Below are 24,147 nucleotides of genomic sequence, written 5' to 3'. Positions count from 1 at the left end.
GAATCCGTCACTGATGAATCCGACACTAATGAATCCGGCACTGATGAATCCGACACTAATGAATCCGTCACTGATGAATCCTCACTGATAAATCCGTCACTGATAAATCCATCACTGATGAATCCCTCACTGATAATTCCGTCACTGATAAATCCATCACTGATGAATCCCTCACCGATAAATCCATCACTGATGAATCCTCACTGATAAATCCGTCACTGATGAATCCGTCACTGATGAATCCTCACTGATGAATCCCTCACCGATAAATCCATCACTGATGAATCCTCACTGATAAATCCGTCACTGATGAATCCGTCACTGATGAATCCTCACTGATAATTCCGTCACTGATAAATCCATCACTGATGAATCCCTCACCGATAAATCCATCACTGATGAATCCTCACTGATAAATCCGTCACTGATGAATCCGTCACTGATGAATCCTCACTGATAATTCCGTCACTGATAAATCCATCACTGATGAATCCCTCACCGATAAATCCATCACTGATGAATCCTCACTGATAAATCCGTCACTGATGAATCCGTCACTGATGAATCCTCACTGATGAATCCTCACTGATAAATCCGTCACTGATGAATCCGTCACTGATGAATCCTCACTGATGAATCCATCACTGATGAATCCTCACTGATAAATCCGTCACTGATGAATCCTCACTGATAAATCCATCACTGATGAATCCTCACCGATAAATCCATCACTGATGAATCCTCACTGATAAATCCATCACTGATGAATCCTCACCGATAAATCCATCACTGATGAATCCTCACTGATAAATCCATCACCGATAAATCTGTCACCGATAAATCCGTCACTGATGAATCCGTCACTGATGAATCCTCACTGATGAATCCGTCACTGATAAATCCGTCACTGATGAATCCGTCACTGATGAATCCTCACTGATAATTCCGTCACTGATGAATCCGTCACCGATAATTCCGTCACTGATGAATCTGTCACTGATGAATCCCTCACCGATAAATCCATCACTGATGAATCCGTCACTGATGAATCCGTCACTGATGAATCCGACACTAATGAATCCGGCACTGATGAATCCAACACTAATGAATCCGTCACTGATGAATCCGACACTGATGAATCCGTCACTGATGAATCCGACACTAATGAATCCGGCACTGATGAATCTGACACTAATGAATCCGTCACTGATGAATCCGACACTGATGAATCCGACACTAATGAATCCGTCACTGATGAATCCGACACTAATGAATCCGTCACTGATGAATCCGGCGCTAATTAATCCGTCACTGATGAATCCTCACTGATAAATCCGTCACTGATGAATCCTCACTGATGAATCCGTTACTGATGAATCCGTCACTGATAAATCCGTTACTGATGAATCCGTCACTGATAAATCCGTTACTGATGAATCCGGCGCAGATTAGTCCGGCACCAATAAATCCAATGCCGATGAATCCAACACTGATAAATCCGACGCAAATGAATCTGACACCGGTGAATCCGGCACTAATTAATCCGGCACCGATGAATCCGCACTGATGAATCCGCACTCATGAATCTGACAGTGATGAATCCGGCACTGATGAATCCGGCGCTAATTATTCCGGCACTGATGAATCCGCACTGATAAATCCAACACTGATGAATCCGGCACTGATGAATCCGGCACTGATGAATCCGTACTGATGAATCCGACGCTGATGAATCCGGCACTGATGAATCCGGCACTGATGAATCCGGCACTGATGAATCCGGCACTGAGGAATCCGTACTGATGAATCCGGCACTGATGAATCCGGCACTGATGAATCCGGCACTGATGAATCCGGCACTGATGAATCCGGCACTGATGAATCTGACGCTGATAATCTGGCACTGATGAATCTGGCACTGATGAATCTGGCACTGATGAATCCGGCCCTGATGAATCCGGTACTGATGAATCCGGCACTGATGAATCCGGCACTGATGAATCCGGCACTGATGAATCTGACGCTGATGAATCTGACGCTGATGAATCCGGCACTGATGAATCCGACGCTGTTGAATCTGACGCTGATGAATCCGGCACTGATGAATCTGACGCTGATGAATCTGGCACTGATGAATCCGGCACTGATGAATCCGGTACTGATGATTCCGGCACTGATGAATCCGGCACTGATGAATCCTCACTGATGAATCCGGCACTGATGAATCCGGCACTGATGAATCCGGCGCTGATGAATCTGACGCTGATAAATCCGGCACTGATGAATCTGGCGCTGATGAATCCGGCGCTGATGAATCCGACGCTGATGAATCCGACGCTGATGAATCCGACGCTGATGAATCCGACGCTGATGAATCCGACGCTGATGAATCTGACGCTGATGAATCTGACGCTGATGAATCTGACGCTGATGAATCTGACGCTGATGAATCTGACGCTTATGAATCTGACACTGATGAATCTGACGCTGATGAATCTGACGCTGATGAATCCGGCACTGATGAATCTGACGCTGATGAATCTGACGCTGATGAATCTGACGCTTATGAATCTGACACTGATGAATCTGACGCTGATGAATCTGACGCTGATGAATCTGACGCTGATGAATCTGACGCTTATGAATCTGACACTGATGAATCTGACGCTGATGAATCTGACGCTGATGAATCCGGCACTGATGAATCTGACGCTGATGAATCTGACGCTGATGAATCTGACGCTTATGAATCTGACACTGATGAATCTGACGCTGATGAATCTGACGCTGATGAATCTGACGCTGATGAATCTGACGCTGATGAATCTGACGCTGATGAATCTGACGCTGATGAATCTGACGCTGATGAATCTGACGCTGATGAATCTGACGCTTATGAATCTGACACTGATGAATCTGACGCTGATGAATCTGACGCTGATGAATCTGACGCTGATGAATCTGACGCTGATGAATCCGGCGCTGATGAATCCGACGCTGATGAATCTGACACTGATGAATCTGACGCTGATGAATCTGACGCTGATGAATCCGGCACTGATGAATCTGACGCTGATGAATCTGACGCTGATGAATCTGACGCTTATGAATCTGACACTGATGAATCTGACGCTGATGAATCTGACGCTGATGAATCTGACGCTGATGAATCTGACGCTGATGAATCTGACGCTGATGAATCTGACGCTGATGAATCTGACGCTGATGAATCTGACGCTGATGAATCCGACGCTGATGAATCTGACGCTGATGAATCTGACGCTGATGAATCTGACGCTGATGAATCTGACGCTGATGAATCTGACGCTGATGAATCTGACACTGATGAATCTGACACTGATGAATCTGACGCTGATGAATCCGACGCTGATGAATCTGACGCTGATGAATCTGACGCTGATGAATCTGACGCTGATGAATCTGACGCTGATGAATCTGACGCTGATGAATCTGACGCTGATGAATCTGACGCTTATGAATCTGACACTGATGAATCTGACGCTGATTAATCCGGCACCAATGAATCCGACACCGATGAATCCGGCACTGCTGAATCCGGCACCAATGAATCCGGCACTTATGAATATGGCACAAATGAATCCAGCACATCATGGTGTGATCTTTTTGTTTTTTGCAGATCTTCCGGTTTTGCCGAGATCCCGGCTTCAGTCCCAGATACCATCACGGAGTGGAGCGCACAGACGTTCTGCGCTGGGCCTGGAGGGTTCGGCGTCTCCGCTCCAGCCGCCCTCAAGACCTTCAAGCCGTTCTTCATAGAGCTCGCTCTTCCTTACTCAGTGAAGCGCGGAGAAACCTTCTTACTCAAAGGTTCAGTCTTCAACTACATGAGTCACCCGATGAAGGTAAGTGCCTCCTGGTGGACGGGGAAGGCACTCATCCGGGACAGAAGCTCCCGTCAGGGCGCACCTTCTAGGAAGCAGCTTGTCTGCCATACTGGATGACCGTCCTAATGGGCCGAGGGTAATGGTGAAAAAGAACTGAACCGTGCTCCCCTACTGGACAGCACCGGGCCGTATTCCATACTGTGCCCTCACCCATATCCTAGCTTACTCTATCAGTGGGGGAGGGGTGACCGCTGCAGTCAATCAGCTCCCACTGCTGTCTGTACCCTGCAGACTATCACTCCCATTATTACTCACTGCGCCGCTGATCGTCTTGTTTCTGCTCAGATCGATGCTTCTCTACCATCATCGGAAGAATTCAAAATTATGGACGACAGCAAGAAATCGTTCTATCTCCTCGGAGGAGAGAAGAAGACAATCTCTTACAATGTGACTCCAAATATAATAGGTGAGAACACAAGATCATCCCAATAACACCACACCCCTATTTACAGCCTCGCCCCAGGTGATGACATCACTGATATAATGACATGATCAGACATGAGACCACACCCCTCTATACAGCCCCGCCCCTGGTGATGACATCACTGATATAATGACATGTGATCAGACATGAGGCCACACCCCTTATATACAGCTACACACCCTGCTGATGACATCACTGATATAATGATATGTGATCAGACATGAGGCCACACCCCTTATATACAGCTACACACCCTGCTGATGACATCACTGATATAATGATATGTGATCAGACATGAGGCCACACCCCTTATATACAGCTACACACCCTGCTGATGACATCACTGATATAATGATATGTGATCAGACATGAGGCCACATCCCTTATATACAGCTACACACCCTGCTGATGACATCACTGATATAATGATATGTGATCAGACATCAGACCACACCCCTTATATACAGCTACACACCCTGCTGATGACATCACTGATATAATGACATGTGATCAGACATCAGACCACACCCCTTATATACAGCTACACACCCTGCTGATGACATCACTGATATAATGACATGTGATCAGACATCAGACCACACCCCTTATATACAGCTACACACCCTGCTGATGACATCACTGATATAATGATATGTGATCAGACATCAGACCACACCCCTTATATACAGCTACACACCCTGCTGATGACATCACTGATATAATGATATGTGATCAGACATGAGGCCACATCCCTTATATACAGCTACACACCCTGCTGATGACATCACTGATATAATGATATGTGATCAGACATGAGGCCACACCCCTTATATACAGCTACACACCCTGCTGATGACATCACTGATATAATGATATGTGATCAGACATGAGGCCACACCCCACTATACAGCCCCACCCCTGCTGATGACATCACTGATATAATGATATGTGATCAGACATCAGACCACACCCCTTATATACAGCCACACCCCTCCTCTATTACTGCTGACAATCAGCCTGTATACATGTGTGAGGTTGTCGGCACCGATCTCGTTGTCATGGTTACTGAGGATGTGTGCTGTGGTTAGTGGTCTTACAGAACATCCCGTTTTATTATTCCCTCAGGACACATGAATATCACCATGGTAGCGGAGGCGGTGGGGGGCGGAGACCTGTATGAGGGGCAGGAGGTGAAGGTGCCCAGGAGAGGCCGCAAAGACGTAGTGATCCAGGCAGTGCTGGTGGTGGTAAGTGCGGGGGCACCTGGGAGGGGCCAATACTCGCGGGTCTGGGTGAGACAAATGGGCAAGGCTCCACAGAACCCTGCACGAATACTACGTGTGACTACACCCCCAGCTGCCCGGACATTGCAGGGAGCCCCCCAGCTACCCGGACATTGCAGGGAGCCCCCAGCTACCCGGACATTGCAGGGAGCCCCCAGCTACCCGGACATTGCAGGGAGCCCCCAGCTACCCGGACATTGCAGGGAGCACCCTGCTGCCCGGACATTGCAGGGAGCCCCCAGCTACCCGGACATTGCAGGGAGCCCCCAGCTACCCGGACATTGCAGGTAGCCCCCAGCTGCCCGGACATTGCAGGGAGCCCCCAGCTGCCCGGACATTGCAGGGAGCCCCCAGCTGCCCGGACATTGCAGGGAGCCCCCAGCTGCCCGGACATTGCAGGGAGCCCCCAGCTGCCCGGACATTGCAGGTAGCCCCCAGCTGCCCGGACATTGCAGGGAGCACCCAGCTGCCCGGACATTGCAGGGAGCCCCCCAGCTACCTGGACATTGCAGGGAGCCCCCAGCTGCCCGGACATTGCAGGGAGCCCCCAGCTACCCGGACATTGCAGGGAGCACCCAGCTGCCCGGACATTGCAGGGAGCCCCCAGCTACCCGGACATTGCAGGGAGCCCCCAGCTACCCGGACATTGCAGGTAGCCCCCAGCTGCCCGGACATTGCAGGGAGCCCCCAGCTGCCCGGACATTGCAGGGAGCCCCCAGCTGCCCCGACATTGCAGGGAGCCCCCAGCTGCCTCGACATTGCAGGGAGCCCCCAGCTGCCTCGACATTGCAGGGAGCCCCCAGCTGCCCGGACATTGCAGGGAGCCCCCAGCTGCCCTGACATTGCAGGGAGCCCCCAGCTGCCCGGACATTGCAGGGAGCCCCCAGCTGCCCGGACATTGCAGGGAGCCCCCTGCTCTGTGTGTTTCATCTTTGCAGGTTCCCATGTTGGAAGTTCCTTAATTCAGCAATTATGGCAAATGCCGTCATGTATGTCTACAGTTAAGGTGTAAACCAGGCAAGCGTCACTGCGTGGAAGTACCATGACCCCGCGCATAGCGCCTCGTGTGGTGCATTACATTGTGGCAGGAGTGAAGCAAATAACAACTGTGTGCGCGGGCCTAGGGTATATACCATGTGCACAACCGCTGCATATGGGGGCCGTGGATGCAATTTTCAGATATCTAAAGGAGCCTCATTCAACTGTACAAACAATTATACACAAGTACACACAAGCTGGGAATGTGCAGCCATCATACCGCTCAGGAAGGAGACGGGTTCTGTGCACAAGAGAGGAACGGGCTTTGGTCAGACATGTGCAGATCAACCCAAGAACAACAGCAAAAGACCTTGTGAAGATGCTGGCGGAAGCTGGTAATATTGTGCCATTATCCACAGTGACACGAGTCCTGTATCAACATGGGCTGAAATATCACTATGCCCGGAAGAAGCCATTACTCCAATAGAAACAGAAAAAGCCAGAAGTACACAAGAGCAAAGACCTTAATATGTAAAGACATCCTGTGGTCTGAGGAAACTAAGATTGAACTGTTTGGCCATAATGACCATCGTTACGTTTGGAGGAAAACCAGAGAAGCTTTGAAGCCTAACAACATTATCCCAACTGTAACACACGGGGGCAGCAGCATCATGTTGTGGGGTGTTTTGCTGCAGGAGGGACTGGTGACTTCACAAAATAGATGTCATCATGAGGAGAGAAGATTATGTGGCCATACTGAAGAACATCTCAAGACATCAGCTAGGAACTTACAGCTTGGGCGGAAATGGGTCTTCCAGATGGACAATGACCCGAAGCTACTGCCAAACTGGTCACAATGCAGCTTAAGGATAAAGTCAATGTTTTGCCGTGGCCATCACAAAACCCTAATCTCAATCCTATTGAAAATGTATGGGCAAAGCTGAAAAGGCCGGTGTGAGCGGCGACCTCCAAACATGGCTCAGCTACACCAGATCTGTCAGGAGGAATCGGCCCAAATTCCACCAACTATTGTGAGAAGCTTCTGGAAGGATCCAAAACATTTCCCCCAAGTCACACAGTGTGAGGGCAATGCCACCAAATACTAATGACACGGAGAAACGTCACTGTGCAGAAAGGAAGAAATGTGCCTGAAAACATTCTCTGTCTCATTATTCTGGAGAACGGAGGGAAAAACCTGCAGATGTGTCTATATAGAGAACAGAGGGAAAAACCTGCAGATGTCTCTGTATAGAGAGCGGAGGGAAAAACCTGCAGATGTGTCTGTATAGAGAGCAGAGGGAAAACCTGCAGATGTGTCTATATAGAGAGTGGAGGGAAAAACCTGCAGATGTGTCTGTATAGAGAATTGGGGGAAACTTAAGGGTTTTACAGTGTAGATGAGGACAGAGAAGCCCCCTGAGGTGGATGTGGGGGGCACATACTTTTCTCCATAATAATGTCTATGGATGTAGATAACCATCAGTGCTGCATATGAAGCAATATGGCCGCGCTTCCTGTTCTCAGCTGTTTAATAAGTGATGTGACAATAAATGTCACCATTACAGACAATGTGTTTTCCTTTCAGCCGGAGGGGATCCTGGAGGAGAAGACGCACAACTCCCTGCTGATCAGTGACGGTAGTCCTGGGAAAAGCCCTTTTCATCTTTTTCTCCTTCCTGTGCAGTCACTGTGTGCAGTCTCCTCCTCCTGTGCAGTCACTGTGTGCAGTCTCCTCCTCCTCTGCAGTCACTGTGTGCAGTCTCCTCCTCCTATGCAATCACTGTGTGCAGTCTCCTTCTCCTGTGCAGTCACTGTGTGCAGTATGTCCCTCCTGTGTGGTTACTGTGTGCAGTCTCCTCCTCCTGTGCAGTCACTGTGTGCATTCTCCTCCTCCTGTGTGGTCATCATCTGCTCTCCTGTCCATCATGCATACACCCCTGTGTGAGACCTGCACCGCTCATCATCTGCTCTCCTGTCCATCATGCATACACCCTTGTGTGAGACCTGCACCGCTCATCACCTGCTTTCCTGTCCATCATCCATACTGATGACTGCTGACGGCTCTGACTGCATTTTCAGGTAACTCTGTTTCGGAGACGGTGGGGTTCGAGCTGCCGTCCTCGTACGTCCGGGGGTCAGAGAAAGGATTCCTCAGTTTCTGTGGTGAGTGCCGGGTTCAATTTTGCACAATCAGTGGATCTCGTGGTTTCCAGCAGCTGTGATCAGAGATCTGACGGGATCTGTAGAAGAATATGGTTGTATGATTCCCTGCAGCGCCCCCAATGTTACACCGTGCTTACTGCGTTATTCCCCGCAGCACCCCCAATGTTACACCGTGCACACTGCGTCATTACCCACAGCGCCCCCAATGTTACACCGTGCACACTGCGTCATTCCCCGCAGCGCCCCCAATGTTACACCGTGCACACTGCGTCATTCCCCGCAGAGCCCCCAATGTTACACCGTGCACACTGCGTCATTCGCCGCAGCGCCCCCAATGTTACACCGCGCACACTGCTTCATTCCCCGCAGCGCCCCTGTGTTACACCGGTCACACTGCGTCATTCCTCGCAGCGCCCCCAATGTTACACCGGTCACACTGTGTCATTCTTCGCAGCGCCCCCAATGTTACACCATGCATATTGCGTCATTACCTGCAGTGCCCCCCAATGTTACACCGTGCACACTGCGTCATTCCCCGTAGCGACCCCCAATGTTACAGCGCGCACACTGCATCATTCCCCACAGTGCCCCCAATGTTACACCGGTCACACTGCATCATTCTTTGCAGTGCCCCCAATGTTACACCGGTCACACTGCATCATTCTTTGCAGTGCCCCCAATGTTACACCGTGCATACTGCATCATTCCCCGTAGCGACCCCCAATGTTACAGCGCGCACACTGCATCATTCCCCACAGTGCCCCCAATGTTACACCGTTCACACTGCGTCATTCCCTGCAGCGCCCCCAATGTTACACTATGCACCATGCATTATTTCTCGCAGTGCACTAAATGTTACACCTTGCACACTGTGTAATTCACTGCATCGCCCTCAATGTTACAGCGCGCACACTGCATTATTCCCCGCGGTGCCCCAAAGGTTACACCGGTCACACTGCGTCATTCTTCGCAGGGCCCCCAATGTTACACCGTTCACACTGTGTCATTTCCTGCAGCGCCACCAATGTTACACTATGCACACTGCATCATTTCCCGCAGTGCCCTCAATGTTACACCGTTCACACTGCGTCATTTCCTGCAGCCCCACCAATGTTACACTATGCACACTGCATCATTTCCCACAGTGCCCTCAATGTTACACCATGCACACTGTGTCATTCCCTGCAGCGCCCCCAATTTTACAGCGCGCACACTGCATCATTCCCCACAGTGCCCCAAAGGTTACACAGGTCACACTGCGTCATTCTTCGCAGCGCCCCCAATGTTACACCATGCACACTGCGTCATTCTCTGCAGCACCCCCAATGTTACACCGGTCACACTGTGTCATTTCCTGCAGCGCCCCCAATGTTACACCGTGCATACTGCAGGCTATGTGTCGCCGATGTAACGTACAGAAATTTCCAGGTCTCCATAGAAAGATTCCAGAGATGAGTCCTGGACGGGGACGACCCCACAGTCTCCATGCCACACCCCATGACCTCCACGTTCCCGAGGCTCCGTCCATTTATGAAGTATTGGGAATTTCTGGGCTGAATTTCTAATTCTCAATGTAACCATTTGCTTTCCCTTCGTCTCTTCCTCAGGAGACCTGTTGGGGCCGTCCATGAGTAACATCGCGAACCTCCTGGCCATGTCGTACGGCTGCGGAGAGCAGAACATGCTCCTCTTTGCCCCAAATATCTACATTCTGAAGTATCTGAAGAAATCCGGTCAGCTGAACCCCACTGTCCTGGCGAAAGGCAAAGAGATGGTCGATAAGGGTGAGTGCACGCTCACATTGTATGGAGAAGGGTGAGTGAACGCTGACATCGTATAGAAAAGTGTGAGTGCACGCTTTCATCGTATGGAGAAGGGTGAGTGCACATTGACATCATATGGAGAAGGGTGAGTGCACATTGACATCATATGGAGAAGGGTGAGTGCACATTGACATCATATGGAGAAGGGTGAGTGCATGCTGCCATTGTATGGAGGGTAAGTGCATGCTGACATCGTATAGAGGAGGGTGAGTGCATGCTGACATCGTATGGAGGGTGAGTGCATGCTGCCATTGTATGGAGAAGGGTGAGTGCATGCTGACATCGTATAGAGGAGGGTGAGTGCATGCTGACATCGTATAGAGGAGGGTGAGTGCATGCTGACATCGTATAGAGGAGGGTGAGTGCATGCTGACATCGTATGGAGGGTGAGTGCATGCTGCCATTGTATGGAGAAGGGTGAGTGCATGCTGACATCGTATAGAGGAGGGTGAGTGCATGCTGACATCGTATAGAGGAGGGTGAGTGTATGCTGACATCATATAGAGGAGGGTGAATGCATGCTGACATCGTATGGAGGGTGAGTGCATGCTGCCATTGTATGGAGAAGGGTGAGTGCATGCTGACATCGTATAGAGGAGGGTGAGTGCATGCTGACATCGTATAGAGGAGGGTGAGTGCATGCTGACATCGTTTAGAGGAGGGTGAGTGCATGCTGACATCGTATAGAGAAGGGTGAGTGCACGCTGATGTCGTATAGAGAAGTGTGAGTGCACACTGACATTGTATGGAGAAGGGTGAGTGCACGCTGTTGTAGTATGGAAAAAGGTGAGGATCTTACTCGTTTAAACCTGTTGCACCCTGTGGAGCTTATTGCACAGTTTTTTCTGATTAAATAAATAAATAAATAAATAAATAAAGGACAAACATGGCATGATCTCCACCTTATTTTTGATAACCAGCGCAGGTAAAGCAGACAGCTGAGGGCCGGTATGATCAGGGTGGGAAGGTCCATGGTTATTTGGCCCCTTGCCAGACTAAAAATAGCAGCCTGCAGCCGCCCCAGGCATTTGCATTATCTGCTACAGTTCTGGTGTTGTGCCCGGTTCTTCCCGATTGCCCTGGTGCGGTGGTAATTGGGGTAGCGGCTTTTGGGGTTGATGTCAGCTGTGTTGTGTCAGCTGCTTCAAGCCAAGGGGCTAGTAATAGAAAGCGTCTATCAGACACCCCCCATTACTAACCCAGTAAGTAAAAAGAATCGCACACAAATAATCTATTTAAATAAACACTCCCGGACTTTTTCCCTGATTTACTTAAAATTTACTTAAAAAAACTATGCAAGTCCGAAGAAGTCCAAGAAATCCGATATAGTCCAGGGATCCCAACCTAGTCCACAAATAGAAACCTGAAAGATATAAAAAGAGAGACATAAAAGCAAGAGACCATCCCTCGTTCACCAATATATGCAAAAGCAAAGTTCCCAGATCCAACGCAGTCCACCGATCCCCACGACACTCCTCAATTCTGGAGATCAAAGTCTATGGGGGCTCAGGATGAGGCCTCACAACAAGGCTCTATAGACTTTGGCAGCAGCAGATCTCGGCTCACGCTGCTCAAAGTCTATGGAACCTCGTTCTGAGCATCATTCTGAGGCTCCATAGACTTTGATTTTCATAATCATGGAACATTGTGGGATCCGCTGGACTATCTGGAAACTTTGCTTTTGCATATATTGGTGAACGAGGGACGGTCTCGTTTTTATTTCTCTCTTTTTATATCCTTCAGGTTTCCATTTGTGGACTATGTTGGGATCCCTGGACTATATCGGATTCCTTGGACTACGTCGGACCTACATGGTTTTGGAGCGTTTATTAAAAGTAGTAGTAGAAGTATTTTGGTGTGTTTTTTTGGATTACTAGGTTAGTAATGGGTGTGTCTGATAGATGCTTCTGCATTACTAACACCAGGGATTCCAGCTGACATTATAGAGCTGACATCAACCCCCAAAATTATTACCCTGATTGCACCCGCACCAGGGCAATCGTGAAAACGCCACAATTGGCATCTAATATGATGCGCCAATTCTGGGGTGGTTGTGGTCTGGTATTTTTAGGCTGGGAAAGGCCAAATAATCATCCACCTCCCCAGCCTGAGAATGCCAGACCCCAGCTGTCTGCTTTACCTTGGCTGGTTATCAAAAATGCAGCAGAGCCCATGTAGTTTTTTTAATTTATTTATTTAATCATAACCATCAACAGCCGTGCCATAAGCTCCACGGGCGTCTGCTGCGCCGTCTTTCCATTCATTTCTACCTCTAGAATTCCGACAAAAAAAGAGACTCTTCTCCAATGATTTATGTAAAAATCGATTATTGGTACATCAATTTAAAGGGACATACAGTGGTGAGAACGTGTCTGCCCCGTCCTGATTTGTTACCCTTCTGCATGTGTCTCTAAAATGTTTCCGATCACTAAACAAATATAAATATGAGGCACAGATGACACAAGTAACACAGAATGAGATTATACAGGAAGGTCTTTATTATTAATGAAAATACAAATCCGAACCTGCAGGCCCGGTGTATGAAAGTGATTGCCTCTAAACTCCCTATACCTGGTGGGCCGCCCTTAGCAGCAACAACTGCAATCAAGCGTTAGCGACAACCGGCAATGAGTCTTTTAGCTCTGGAGGAATTTTAGCCCCTCATTTTTGCAGAATTGTAGTTCGGCCACATCGGAGGGTTTTCGAGCATGAAACGCCTACTTAAGGTCCGGCCTCAGCATCTCAGTCGGATTCAGGTCAGGACAGTGACTCGGCCGCTCCAAAGTCTTCATTTTGTGAGTCTGAAGCCATTCAGAGGTGGACTTGCTGCTGTGTTTTGGCTCATCGTGCTGCATAAGCATGTGCTCTTCAGCTTGAGGTCAGGAAAAGATGGCCGGAATTCTCCTTCAGGATTTTTTGGTAGACAGCAGAATTCATGGCTCCATTTACCACAGCAAGTCTTCCAGGTTCTGAAGCAACAGAACAGCCCCCCAGCATCACACTGCCACCACCATACTTTACTGTGGGTATGATGCTCCTTCTCTGAAATGCTACTCCAGATGTACCCGGAGATTCACCTTCCAAAAAGTTCAGCTTTTGTCTCATCAGTCCACAGAGTGTTCTCCCAAAATTCTTGGGGATCATCAAGATGTTTTCTGGCAAAACTGAGAGGAGCCTTTTATGTTCATTTTGCTCAGCAGTGGTTTTCCTCTTGGCGCTCCGCCATGCCGGCCATATTTGCCCGATCTCTTTCTTATGGTTGAGTCATGAACACTGACCTTATGTGAGGCAAGTGAGGCTTGTAGGTCTTTGGATGTTGTTGTGGGGTCTTTTGTGACCTCTTTGATGAGTCATCACTGTGCTCTTGGGGTAATTTTGGTCGGTCGGCCACTTCTGGGAAGGTTCACCACTGTTCCATGTTTTCGCCATTGGTGGATGATGGTTCTCACTGTGGTTCACTGGAGTCCTAAAGCTTTAGAGATGGCTTTATAACCTTTCCCAGACTAATAGATCTCAATTACTCTGTTTTCTATTTGTTCCTGAATTTCTTTGGATCGCAGCATGGTGTCTAGCGTTTGTGGATCTTTTGGTCTATTTCACTTTGTCAGGCAGGTCCTCTTTAAGTGATTTCTTGATTGAGAACAGGTGTGGCAATAATCAGGCTGGGGTGCAGCTCTGGACATTAAGCTCAGCTTCCCAAAGATGTGATAAACCTGAGGTTATTTATATATTTGAAAGGGGGGAGTGCAATCACTTTCACTAATGAAGACCCTCATTTATAATCTGCATTCTTGTGTTATCTGCGTCTGATATTTACATTTGTTTGATGATCTGAACCATTTAAGTGTGAGAAATATGAAAGAATAAGGATGGGGCAGATACTTTTTCGCACCAATATACATATTAAGACCATTTGAAAAGACAAAATAGGATGTAAAACCAGAGCCAGGGCAGAGTATACAAACACTGATGTCTGAATCAAATCATCCCATTGGTTGTAAATATAAGATGGAAAGGTACATATACAGAATAGTGGAAGGTCGTGCGCTGCATGTGGTCACAGGTACACGTATAAAGACTAAAGAGAGTACACGGGTAAGTGCGGATCATGGCTCCAAGATGTGACAGTGTGGGAGTCTCACAAAGGAAGGACTAAGCCGCTGCAAACAAATGGTGGGACCGAGGTGCAAAATCCAATAACAACCGCACAATCATTATAACATGTGTAATACACCTGTAACCAACGCAGGAGAATACTCCCTGTGTGCACACGGCCTTACCGCCCATTTCTTGCAGGATACGCCCGACAGCTCTCGTATAAGCGCTCAGACTCGTCATACAGCGCCTTTGGTAACAGCGATCCAGAGGGCAGCACGTGGTGAGTGCGGGGTCATCCATTAACATGGATTTCAATGGAAAGTCATGAATGTTTTCCCGGCCTTCAGGGATGAAATAACATGAGGGTCATTATCCAATGAGCACATGAGATCGGGAGCTGCCTCTACACCCGGAGCCCATAGAGGAGGCAGAACTGGAGCAAACAGGGGGGACGGCACAGGGGGGACGGCACAGGGGGGACGGCACAGGGGTGACGGCACAGGGGTGGAGGCACATGGGGGACGGCACATGGGTGACGGCACATGGGTGACGGCACATGGGTGACGGCACAGGGGGGACACCACAGGGGTGGAGGCACAGGGGTGATGGCACGGGGGGACGGCACGGGGGTGATGGCACAGGGGAGCTGCCCCTACACCCGGAGCCCAAAGAGGAGGGAGAACCGGAGCAAACAGGGGTGAAGGCACAGGGGTGACGCACAGGGGTGAAGGCACAGGGGTGACGGCACAGGGGGGACAGCAACGGGGGGACAGCACAGGGGGGACAGAACAGGAGTGATGGCACAGGGGGGACGGCACAGGGGGGACGGCGCAGGGGGGACGGCGCAGGGGAGACGGCACAGGGGGGATGGCACAGAGGGGACGGCACAGGGGTGACGGCACAGGGGTGACGGCACAGGGGTGACGGCACAGGGGTGACAGCACAGGGGTGACAGCACAGGGGTGATGGCACGGGGGTGGAGGCACAGGGGTGACAGCACAGGGGTGACGGCACAGGGGTGATGGCACGGGGGTGGAGGCACAGGGGTGATGGCACGGGGGATGGCACAGGGGAGACGGCACAGGGGGGACGGCACGGGGGTGGAGACACAGGGGTGATGGCACGGGGGATGGCACAGGGGAGACAGCACAGGGGGGATGGCACAGGGGGGACGGCACAGGGGTGGAGGCATGGGGGGACGGCACAGGGGTGAAGGCACGGGGGTGGAGGCATGGGGGGATGGCACAGGGGTGAAGGCACAGGGCGGACAACCCTGCTACAATCCTTATTTAGTTTTGTGCAAATAAAAGTTTTGTTACTTTTTAGAAAACTTGTTAAATTCACATTATGACATTTTTTGTGTGCTTTGGACGATCCCTCGGGTCACCGGACAAGACGCTGATGACACAGGGACGACCAGGGATGGCTGTGATCGGGGGTTAAACCCGGCAGCCAGCACCTGATATCCCTGCAGCGCCCCCATAGGAGACATGGAGCATTACATAGTGCCAAGTTAGATGCTTGGGTTGTCTGTGTAAGGCCTCATTCACACGTGTTGTATCCATTCTAACCTATGGTGATAGTCACATGTGCGTTTTTTTCGGTATCACAGATGAGAAAGTCAATACAAGTCTATGGGTGAAAAATACGCGCTGAAGATTGCAGAGGACGGCATCTGTCCGTGAAAGATACTGACGACTGCTGGAGAAAACTGACACAGGGACCAGACACCGACGACTGATGGAGAAAACTGATACACGGACCAGGCACCGACGACTGATGGAGAAAACTGACACTGATGACTAATGGAGAAAACTGACACAGGGACCAGACAACGATGACTGATGGAGAAAACTGACACAGGGACCAGACACCGATGACTGATGGAGAAAACTGACACAGGGACCGGACACTGATGACTGATGAAGAAGACTGACACTGACGACTGATGGAGAAAACTGACACAGGGACCAGACACCGATGACTGATGGAGAAAACTGACACAGGGACCAGACACCGATGACTGATGGAGAAAACTGACACAGGGACCGGACACTGATGACTGATGAAGAAGACTGACACTGACGACTGATGGAGAAAACTGACACAGGGACCAGACACCGATGACTGATGGAGAAAACTGACACAGGGACCAGACACCAATGACTGATGGAGAAAACTGACACAGGGACCAGACACTGACGACTGATGGAGAAAACTGACACAGGGACCGGACACTGATGACTGATGGAAGAGAACTGACACTGACGACTGATGGAGAAAATGGACACAGACCGTACACTGAAGACTGATGGATAAAACGGACACAGGGACCGGACACTGACGACTGATGGAGAAAATGGACACAGGGACCGGACACTGTTTACTGATGGAGAAAACTGACACAGGGACCGGACACTGACGACTGATGGATAAAACAGACACAGGGACCGGACACTGACGACTGATGGAGAAAACTGACACCGGGACCGGACACTGGCGACTGATGGAGAAAACTGACACTGACGACTGATGGAGAAAACTGACACAGGGATCGGACACTGACGACTGATGGATAAAACGGACACAGGGACCGGACACTGACGACTGATGGAGAAAACTGACACCGGGACCGGACACTGTTTACTGATGGAGAAAACTGACACAGGGACCAGACACTGACGACTGATGGAGAAAACTGACACTGATGACTGATGGAAAAAACTGACACAGGGACCAGACACTGATGACTGATGGAGAAAACTGACACAGGGACCGGACACTGATGACTGATGGAAGAAAATAGACACAGGGACTGTACACTGACGACTGATGGATAAAACGGACACAGGGACCGGACACTGACGACTGATGGAGAATATGGACACAGGGACCGGACACTGTTTACTGATGGAGAAAACTGACACAGGGAACAGACACTGACGACTGATGGAGAAAACTGACACTGACGACTGATGGAGAAAACTGACACAGGGACCGGACACTGACGACTGATGGATAAAACGGACACAGGGACCGGAGACTGACGACTGATGGAGAAAACTGACACCGGGACCGGACACTGACGACTGATGGAGAAAACTGACACAGGGACCGGACACTGACGACTGATGGATAAAACGGACACAGGGACCGGACACTGACGACTGATGGAGAATATGGACACCGGGACTGGACACTGTTTACTGATGGAGAAAACTGACACAGGGACCAGACACTGACGACTGATGGAGAAAACTAACACAGGGACCAGACACTGACGACTGATGGAGAAAACTGACGACTGATGGAGAAAACTGACACAGGGACCAGACACTGATGACTGATAGAGAAAACTGACACTGACGACTGATGGAGAAAACGGACACAGGGACCGGAGACTGACGACTGATGGAGAAAATGGACACAGGGTCCCTGACACTGACGACTGCTGGAGAAAACAGACACACGGAACGGTTGTTGGACACATTTTTTGCTACATTTTTTGTTCTACGGCAGAATTTGTGGTGCTTCCTCTGATTTTGGTCGATGCCGTATTTTTCAATACGCAGTGACCTGATCCCAGATGTTGCACAAACTCTTCTAAAAATTCCACTAAACATTCAGAACCGTGTCGGCCTTTCCTGCCAGTAGCAGTCTGTGTATGAGCATGTTATAGGGAGCCATGAGCCGCAGCACTCGCAGGTCTTCTCCATCGATGGCCAGACTCAATCTCAGGAAAGATGATGGTACCAGTGGTCAAAGCTTCACCAGTAGGGAGAATATGGGGGGTGATAGTAGTGATGATTGTAGGGTCTGTAGTTTCATGACTACCCCGCTCCCATGTGGCCACCGGAGCTCCACAATCCTGTCAATGCACCCATCGGATCATTCGTCTTCGGAGCAGCCCCTTCTGCTTCTCCTTATGATAGATATTATCAATCTGTAGATGACATTCCCTCTCTGACCCTTGAGGTTCTCTCTATGATTGGCCTGAAGGGTTTTGGGTACTGGAGGTTCGTGGACCTGCGTCTGTGTGTTACTTACCTCTCTCTTCTCCAGGCTCACAGCTTTCGTTATGAAGAGCTTAAGCCAGGGCAAAGATATCACCTTCATCGATGAGAAGACGATAGCACAGGGCATGGACTGGCTGATGGCGCAGCAGAAGACCGATGGCTGCTTCAAGACCACAGGCCGCGTGTTACATAACGGCATGATTGTGAGTGGCCGCATAGTCCACCCCACCACAGCAAGTCCACCCGCATTATGTGCACCCCCGTCACTGTGTGCAGCCCCGTCACTGTGTCCTCCCATCATAATGTGTCCCCTCATCACTAAGTGCACCCCAGTCACTGAGTGCACCCCCCATCATTGTTTGTCCGACCATCAAAGTATGTCCCCCTGTCGTTGTATGTTCCCCATCACAGTGTGTCGCCCCCAAAGCAGGATGTTCCCCCATCGCAGTATATCAGCCCATCAGTGTGTCCTCCCTTCACAGTGTATCCCCTTGTCGCCGTATGTCCCCATTGTTGCATTATGTGCCCCATCACAGTATATCCTCCCTGTCACTGTATGTCCCCCAGTCACAGTACGTCCCCCCATCTTTGTGTGTCCCCCTCTCAGTATATCTCCTGTCTGTATGCCCCCCCCGTCACAGTATATCCTCCTTGTCGCAGTGTATCCCACTTATTGCAGTGTATCCCCCTGCCACTGTATGTCCCTGCCATCACAATATGTCCCCCTGTTGCAGTATATCCCCCCTGACACAGTATATCCCCATCAATATATCCCATGTTGCAGTACGTCCCCCCATCTCTGTGTGTCCCCCTCTCAGTATATCTCCTGTCAGTATGCCCCCCCGTCACAGTATATCCTCCTTGTCGCAGTGTATCCCACTTATCGCAGTGTATCCCCCTGCCACTGTATGTCCCTTCCATCACAATATGTCCTCCTGTTGCAGTATATCCCCCTGACACAGTATATCCCCATCAATATATCCCATGTTGCAGTGTGTCCCCCCATCACGGTATATCCCCCTATCAGTGTATGTCCACCGTGTTGCAGTATATCCCCTTGGTGCACTATATCCCCCTGTCACTTTGTATCCCCCTGTCACTGTATGTCCTCTGTGTCATATTATGTCCCCCCCATCACCAGACGCCAGGGGCCCTCACACGCTTCACCTCTTCCATGTATGCCTGCATAGAGGCAGCTGCTATACCTTGCCACTGTTCAACCCCTGTGTCCTGGACCCTGAGCCCCTGACTATAGGCAGCTTTACATTCATGTGTCTGCATTTTCCTGCTAAGTGCTGACTAATGTGGCAAATGCACTAGTCTGATCCCGCTATACTACATACAGACCTGCCTCCATATTGCTCTTTTTTGCAATCCATATACAGATTATTATCCTGCCTTACCTTGACGGACAGGAAAACGTGCAGATAAGCAGAGGCGGTGCCTTTCTCATATACAGATTGTTATCCTGCCTTACCTTGACGGACACGGAAACGTGCAGATAAGCAGAGGCGGTGCCTTTCTCATATACAGATTATTATCCTGCCTTACCTTGACGGACACGGAAACGTGCAGATAAGCAGAGGCGGCGCCTTTCTCATATACAGATTATTATCCTGCCTTACCTTGACGGACACGGAAACGTGCAGATGAGCAGAGGCGGTGCCTTTCTCATATACAGATTATTATCCTGCCTTACCTTGACGGACACGGAAACGTGCAGATAAGCAGAGGCGGTGCCTTTCTCATATACAGATTATTATCCTGCCTTACCTTGACGGACAGGAAAACGTGCAGATAAGCAGAGGCGGTGCCTTTCTCATATACAGATTGTTATCCTGCCTTACCTTGACGGACACGGAAACGTGCAGATAAGCAGAGGCGGTGCCTTTCTCATATACAGATTGTTATCCTGCCTTACCTTGACGGACACGGAAACGTGCAGATAAGCAGAGGCGGTGCCTTTCTCATATACAGATTATTATCCTGCCTTACCTTGACGGACACGGAAACGTGCACATAAGCAGAGGCGGCGCCTTTCTCATATACAGATTATTATCCTGCCTTACCTTGACGGACACGGAAACGTGCAGATAAGCAGAGGCGGCGCCTTTCTCATATACAGATTGTTATCCTGCCTTACCTTGACGGACACGGAAACGTGCAGATAAGCAGAGGCGGTGCCTTTCTCATATACAGATTATTATCCTGCCTTACCTTGACGGACACGGAAACGTGCACATAAGCAGAGGCGGCGCCTTTCTCATATACAGATTGTTATCCTGCCTTACCTTGACGGACACGGAAACGTGCAGATAAGCAGAGGCGGCGCCTTTCTCATATACAGATTATTATCCTGCCTTACCTTGACGGACAGGAAAACGTGCACATAAGCAGAGGCGGCGCCTTTCTCATATACAGATTGTTATCCTGCCTTACCTTGACGGACACGGAAACGTGCAGATAAGCAGAGGCGGTGCCTTTCTCATATACAGATTATTATCCTGCCTTACCTTGACGGACACGGAAACGTGCACATAAGCAGAGGCGGCGCCTTTCTCATATACAGATTGTTATCCTGCCTTACCTTGACGGACATGGAAACGTGCAGATAAGCAGAGGCGGCGCCTTTCTCATATACAGATTATTATCCTGCCTTACCTTGACGGACAGGAAAACGTGCACATAAGCAGAGGCGGTGCCTTTCTCATATACAGATTGTTATCCTGCCTTACCTTGACGGACACGGAAACGTGCAGATAAGCAGAGGCGGTGCCTTTCTCATATACAGATTATTATCCTGCCTTACCTTGACGGACACGGTAACGTGCACATAAGCAGAGGCGGCGCCTTTCTCATATACAGATTATTATCCTGCCTTACCTTGACGGACAGGAAAACGTGCACATAAGCAGAGGCGGTGCCTTTCTCATATACAGATTATTATCCTGCCTTACCTTGACGGACACGGAAACGTGCAGATAAGCAGAGGCGGTGCCTTTCTCATATACAGATTATTATCCTGCCTTACCTTGACGGACACGGAAACGTGCAGATAAGCAGAGGCGGTGCCTTTCTCATATACAGATTGTTATCCTGCCTTACCTTGACGGACACGGAAACGTGCAGATAAGCAGAGGCGGTGCCTTTCTCATATACAGATTATTATCCTGCCTTACCTTGACGGACACGGTAACGTGCACATAAGCAGAGGCGGCGCCTTTCTCATATACAGATTATTATCCTGCCTTACCTTGACGGACAGGAAAACGTGCACATAAGCAGAGGCGGTGCCTTTCTCATATACAGATTATTATCCTGCCTTACCTTGACGGACACGGAAACGTGCAGATAAGCAGAGGCGGTGCCTTTCTCATATACAGATTATTATCCTGCCTTACCTTGACGGACAGGAAAACGTGCACATAAGCAGAGGCGGTGCCTTTCTCATATACAGATTGTTATCCTGCCTTACCTTGACGGACACGGAAACGTGCAGATAAGCAGAGGCGGTGCCTTTCTCATATACAGATTATTATCCTGCCTTACCTTGACGGACACGGAAACGTGCACATAAGCAGAGGCGGCGCCTTTCTCATATACAGATTATTATCCTGCCTTACCTTGACGGACACGGAAACGTGCACATAAGCAGAGGCGGTGCCTTTCTCATATACAGATTATTATCCTGCCTTACCTTGACGGACACGGAAACGTGCAGATAAGCAGAGGCGGTGCCTTTCTCATATACAGATTATTATCCTGCCTTACCTTGACGGACACGGAAACGTGCAGATAAGCAGAGGCGGCGCCTTTCTCATATACAGATTGTTATCCTGCCTTACCTTGACGGACACGGAAACGTGCAGATAAGCAGAGGCGGCGCCTTTCTCATATACAGATTATTATCCTGCCTTACCTTGACGGACACGGAAACGTGCAGATAAGCAGAGGCGGCGCCTTTCTCATATACAGATTATTATCCTGCCTTACCTTGACGGACACGGAAATGTGCAGATAAGCAGAGGCGGCGCCTTTCTCATATACAGATTGTTATCCTGCCTTACCTTGACAGACACGGAAACGTGCACATAAGCAGAGGCGGTGCCTTTCTCATATACAGATTATTATCCTGCCTTACCTTGACGGACACGGAAACGTGCAGATAAGCAGAGGCGGTGCCTTTCTCATATACAGATTGTTATCCTGCCTTACCTTGACGGACACGGAAACGTGCAGATAAGCAGAGGCGGCGCCTTTCTCATATACAGATTGTTATCCTGCCTTACCTTGACGGACACGGAAACGTGCAGATAAGCAGAGGCGGTGCCTTTCTCATATACAGATTATTATCCTGCCTTACATTGACGGACACGGAAACGTGCAGATAAGCAGAGGCGGTGCCTTTCTCATATACAGATTGTTATCCTGCCTTACCTTGACGGACACGGAAACGTGCAGATAAGCAGAGGCGGTGCCTTTCTCATATACAGATTATTATCCTGCCTTACCTTGACGGACACGGAAACGTGCAGATAAGCAGAGGCGGTGCCTTTCTCATATACAGATTATTATCCTGCCTTACCTTGACGGACACGGAAACGTGCAGATAAGCAGAGGCGGCGCCTTTCTCATATACAGATTGTTATCCTGCCTTACCTTGACGGACACGGAAACGTGCACATAAGCAGAGGCGGTGCCTTTCTCATATACAGATTATTATCCTGCCTTACCTTGACGGACACGGAAACGTGCACATAAGCAGAGGCGGTGCCTTTCTCATATACAGATTATTATCCTGCCTTACCTTGACGGACACGGAAACGTGCACATAAGCAGAGGCGGCGCCTTTCTCATATACAGATTGTTATCCTGCCTTACCTTGACGGACACGGAAACGTGCACATAAGCAGAGGCGGCGCCTTTCTCATATACAGATTATTATCCTGCCTTACCTTGACGGACACGGAAACGTGCAGATAAGCAGAGGCGGTGCCTTTCTCATATACAGATTATTATCCTGCCTTACCTTGACGGACACGGAAACGTGCAGATAAGCAGAGGCGGTGCCTTTCTCATATACAGATTATTATCCTGCCTTACCTTGACGGACACGGAAACGTGCAGATAAGCAGAGGCGGTGCCTTTCTCATATACAGATTGTTATCCTGCCTTACCTTGACGGACACGGAAACGTGCAGATAAGCAGAGGCGGTGCCTTTCTCATATACAGATTGTTATCCTGCCTTACCTTGACGGACACGGAAACGTGCAGATAAGCAGAGGCGGTGCCTTTCTCATATACAGATTGTTATCCTGCCTTACCTTGACGGACACGGAAACGTGCAGATAAGCAGAGGCGGCGCCTTTCTCATATACAGATTGTTATCCTGCCTTACCTTGACGGACACGGAAACGTGCAGATAAGCAGAGGCG

General features: G+C 49.6%; 1 protein-coding gene across 1 annotated transcript in view; it reads left to right on the top strand.

Annotated features, from left to right (window-relative positions):
- LOC142310604 (alpha-2-macroglobulin-like protein 1) overlaps nucleotides 1-24,147 on the top strand; it is a 291,878-nt gene that overhangs the window by 231,295 nt on the left and 36,436 nt on the right. Inside the window, exons 21-28 of the mRNA XM_075348122.1 lie at nucleotides 3,659-3,884; nucleotides 4,212-4,332; nucleotides 5,476-5,597; nucleotides 8,197-8,248; nucleotides 8,691-8,774; nucleotides 10,382-10,558; nucleotides 14,894-14,975; nucleotides 18,758-18,914. Of these exons, the coding sequence (XP_075204237.1) occupies nucleotides 3,659-3,884; nucleotides 4,212-4,332; nucleotides 5,476-5,597; nucleotides 8,197-8,248; nucleotides 8,691-8,774; nucleotides 10,382-10,558; nucleotides 14,894-14,975; nucleotides 18,758-18,914 (1,021 nt within the window). The remainder of the gene's footprint in view (nucleotides 1-3,658; nucleotides 3,885-4,211; nucleotides 4,333-5,475; nucleotides 5,598-8,196; nucleotides 8,249-8,690; nucleotides 8,775-10,381; nucleotides 10,559-14,893; nucleotides 14,976-18,757; nucleotides 18,915-24,147) is intronic.

This window comes from Anomaloglossus baeobatrachus, chromosome 5 (genome assembly GCF_048569485.1).
Source record: "Anomaloglossus baeobatrachus isolate aAnoBae1 chromosome 5, aAnoBae1.hap1, whole genome shotgun sequence".
NCBI classification, from domain to species: Eukaryota; Metazoa; Chordata; class Amphibia; order Anura; family Aromobatidae; genus Anomaloglossus; species Anomaloglossus baeobatrachus.
This window is presented reverse-complemented; position numbering and strand designations above follow the sequence as displayed.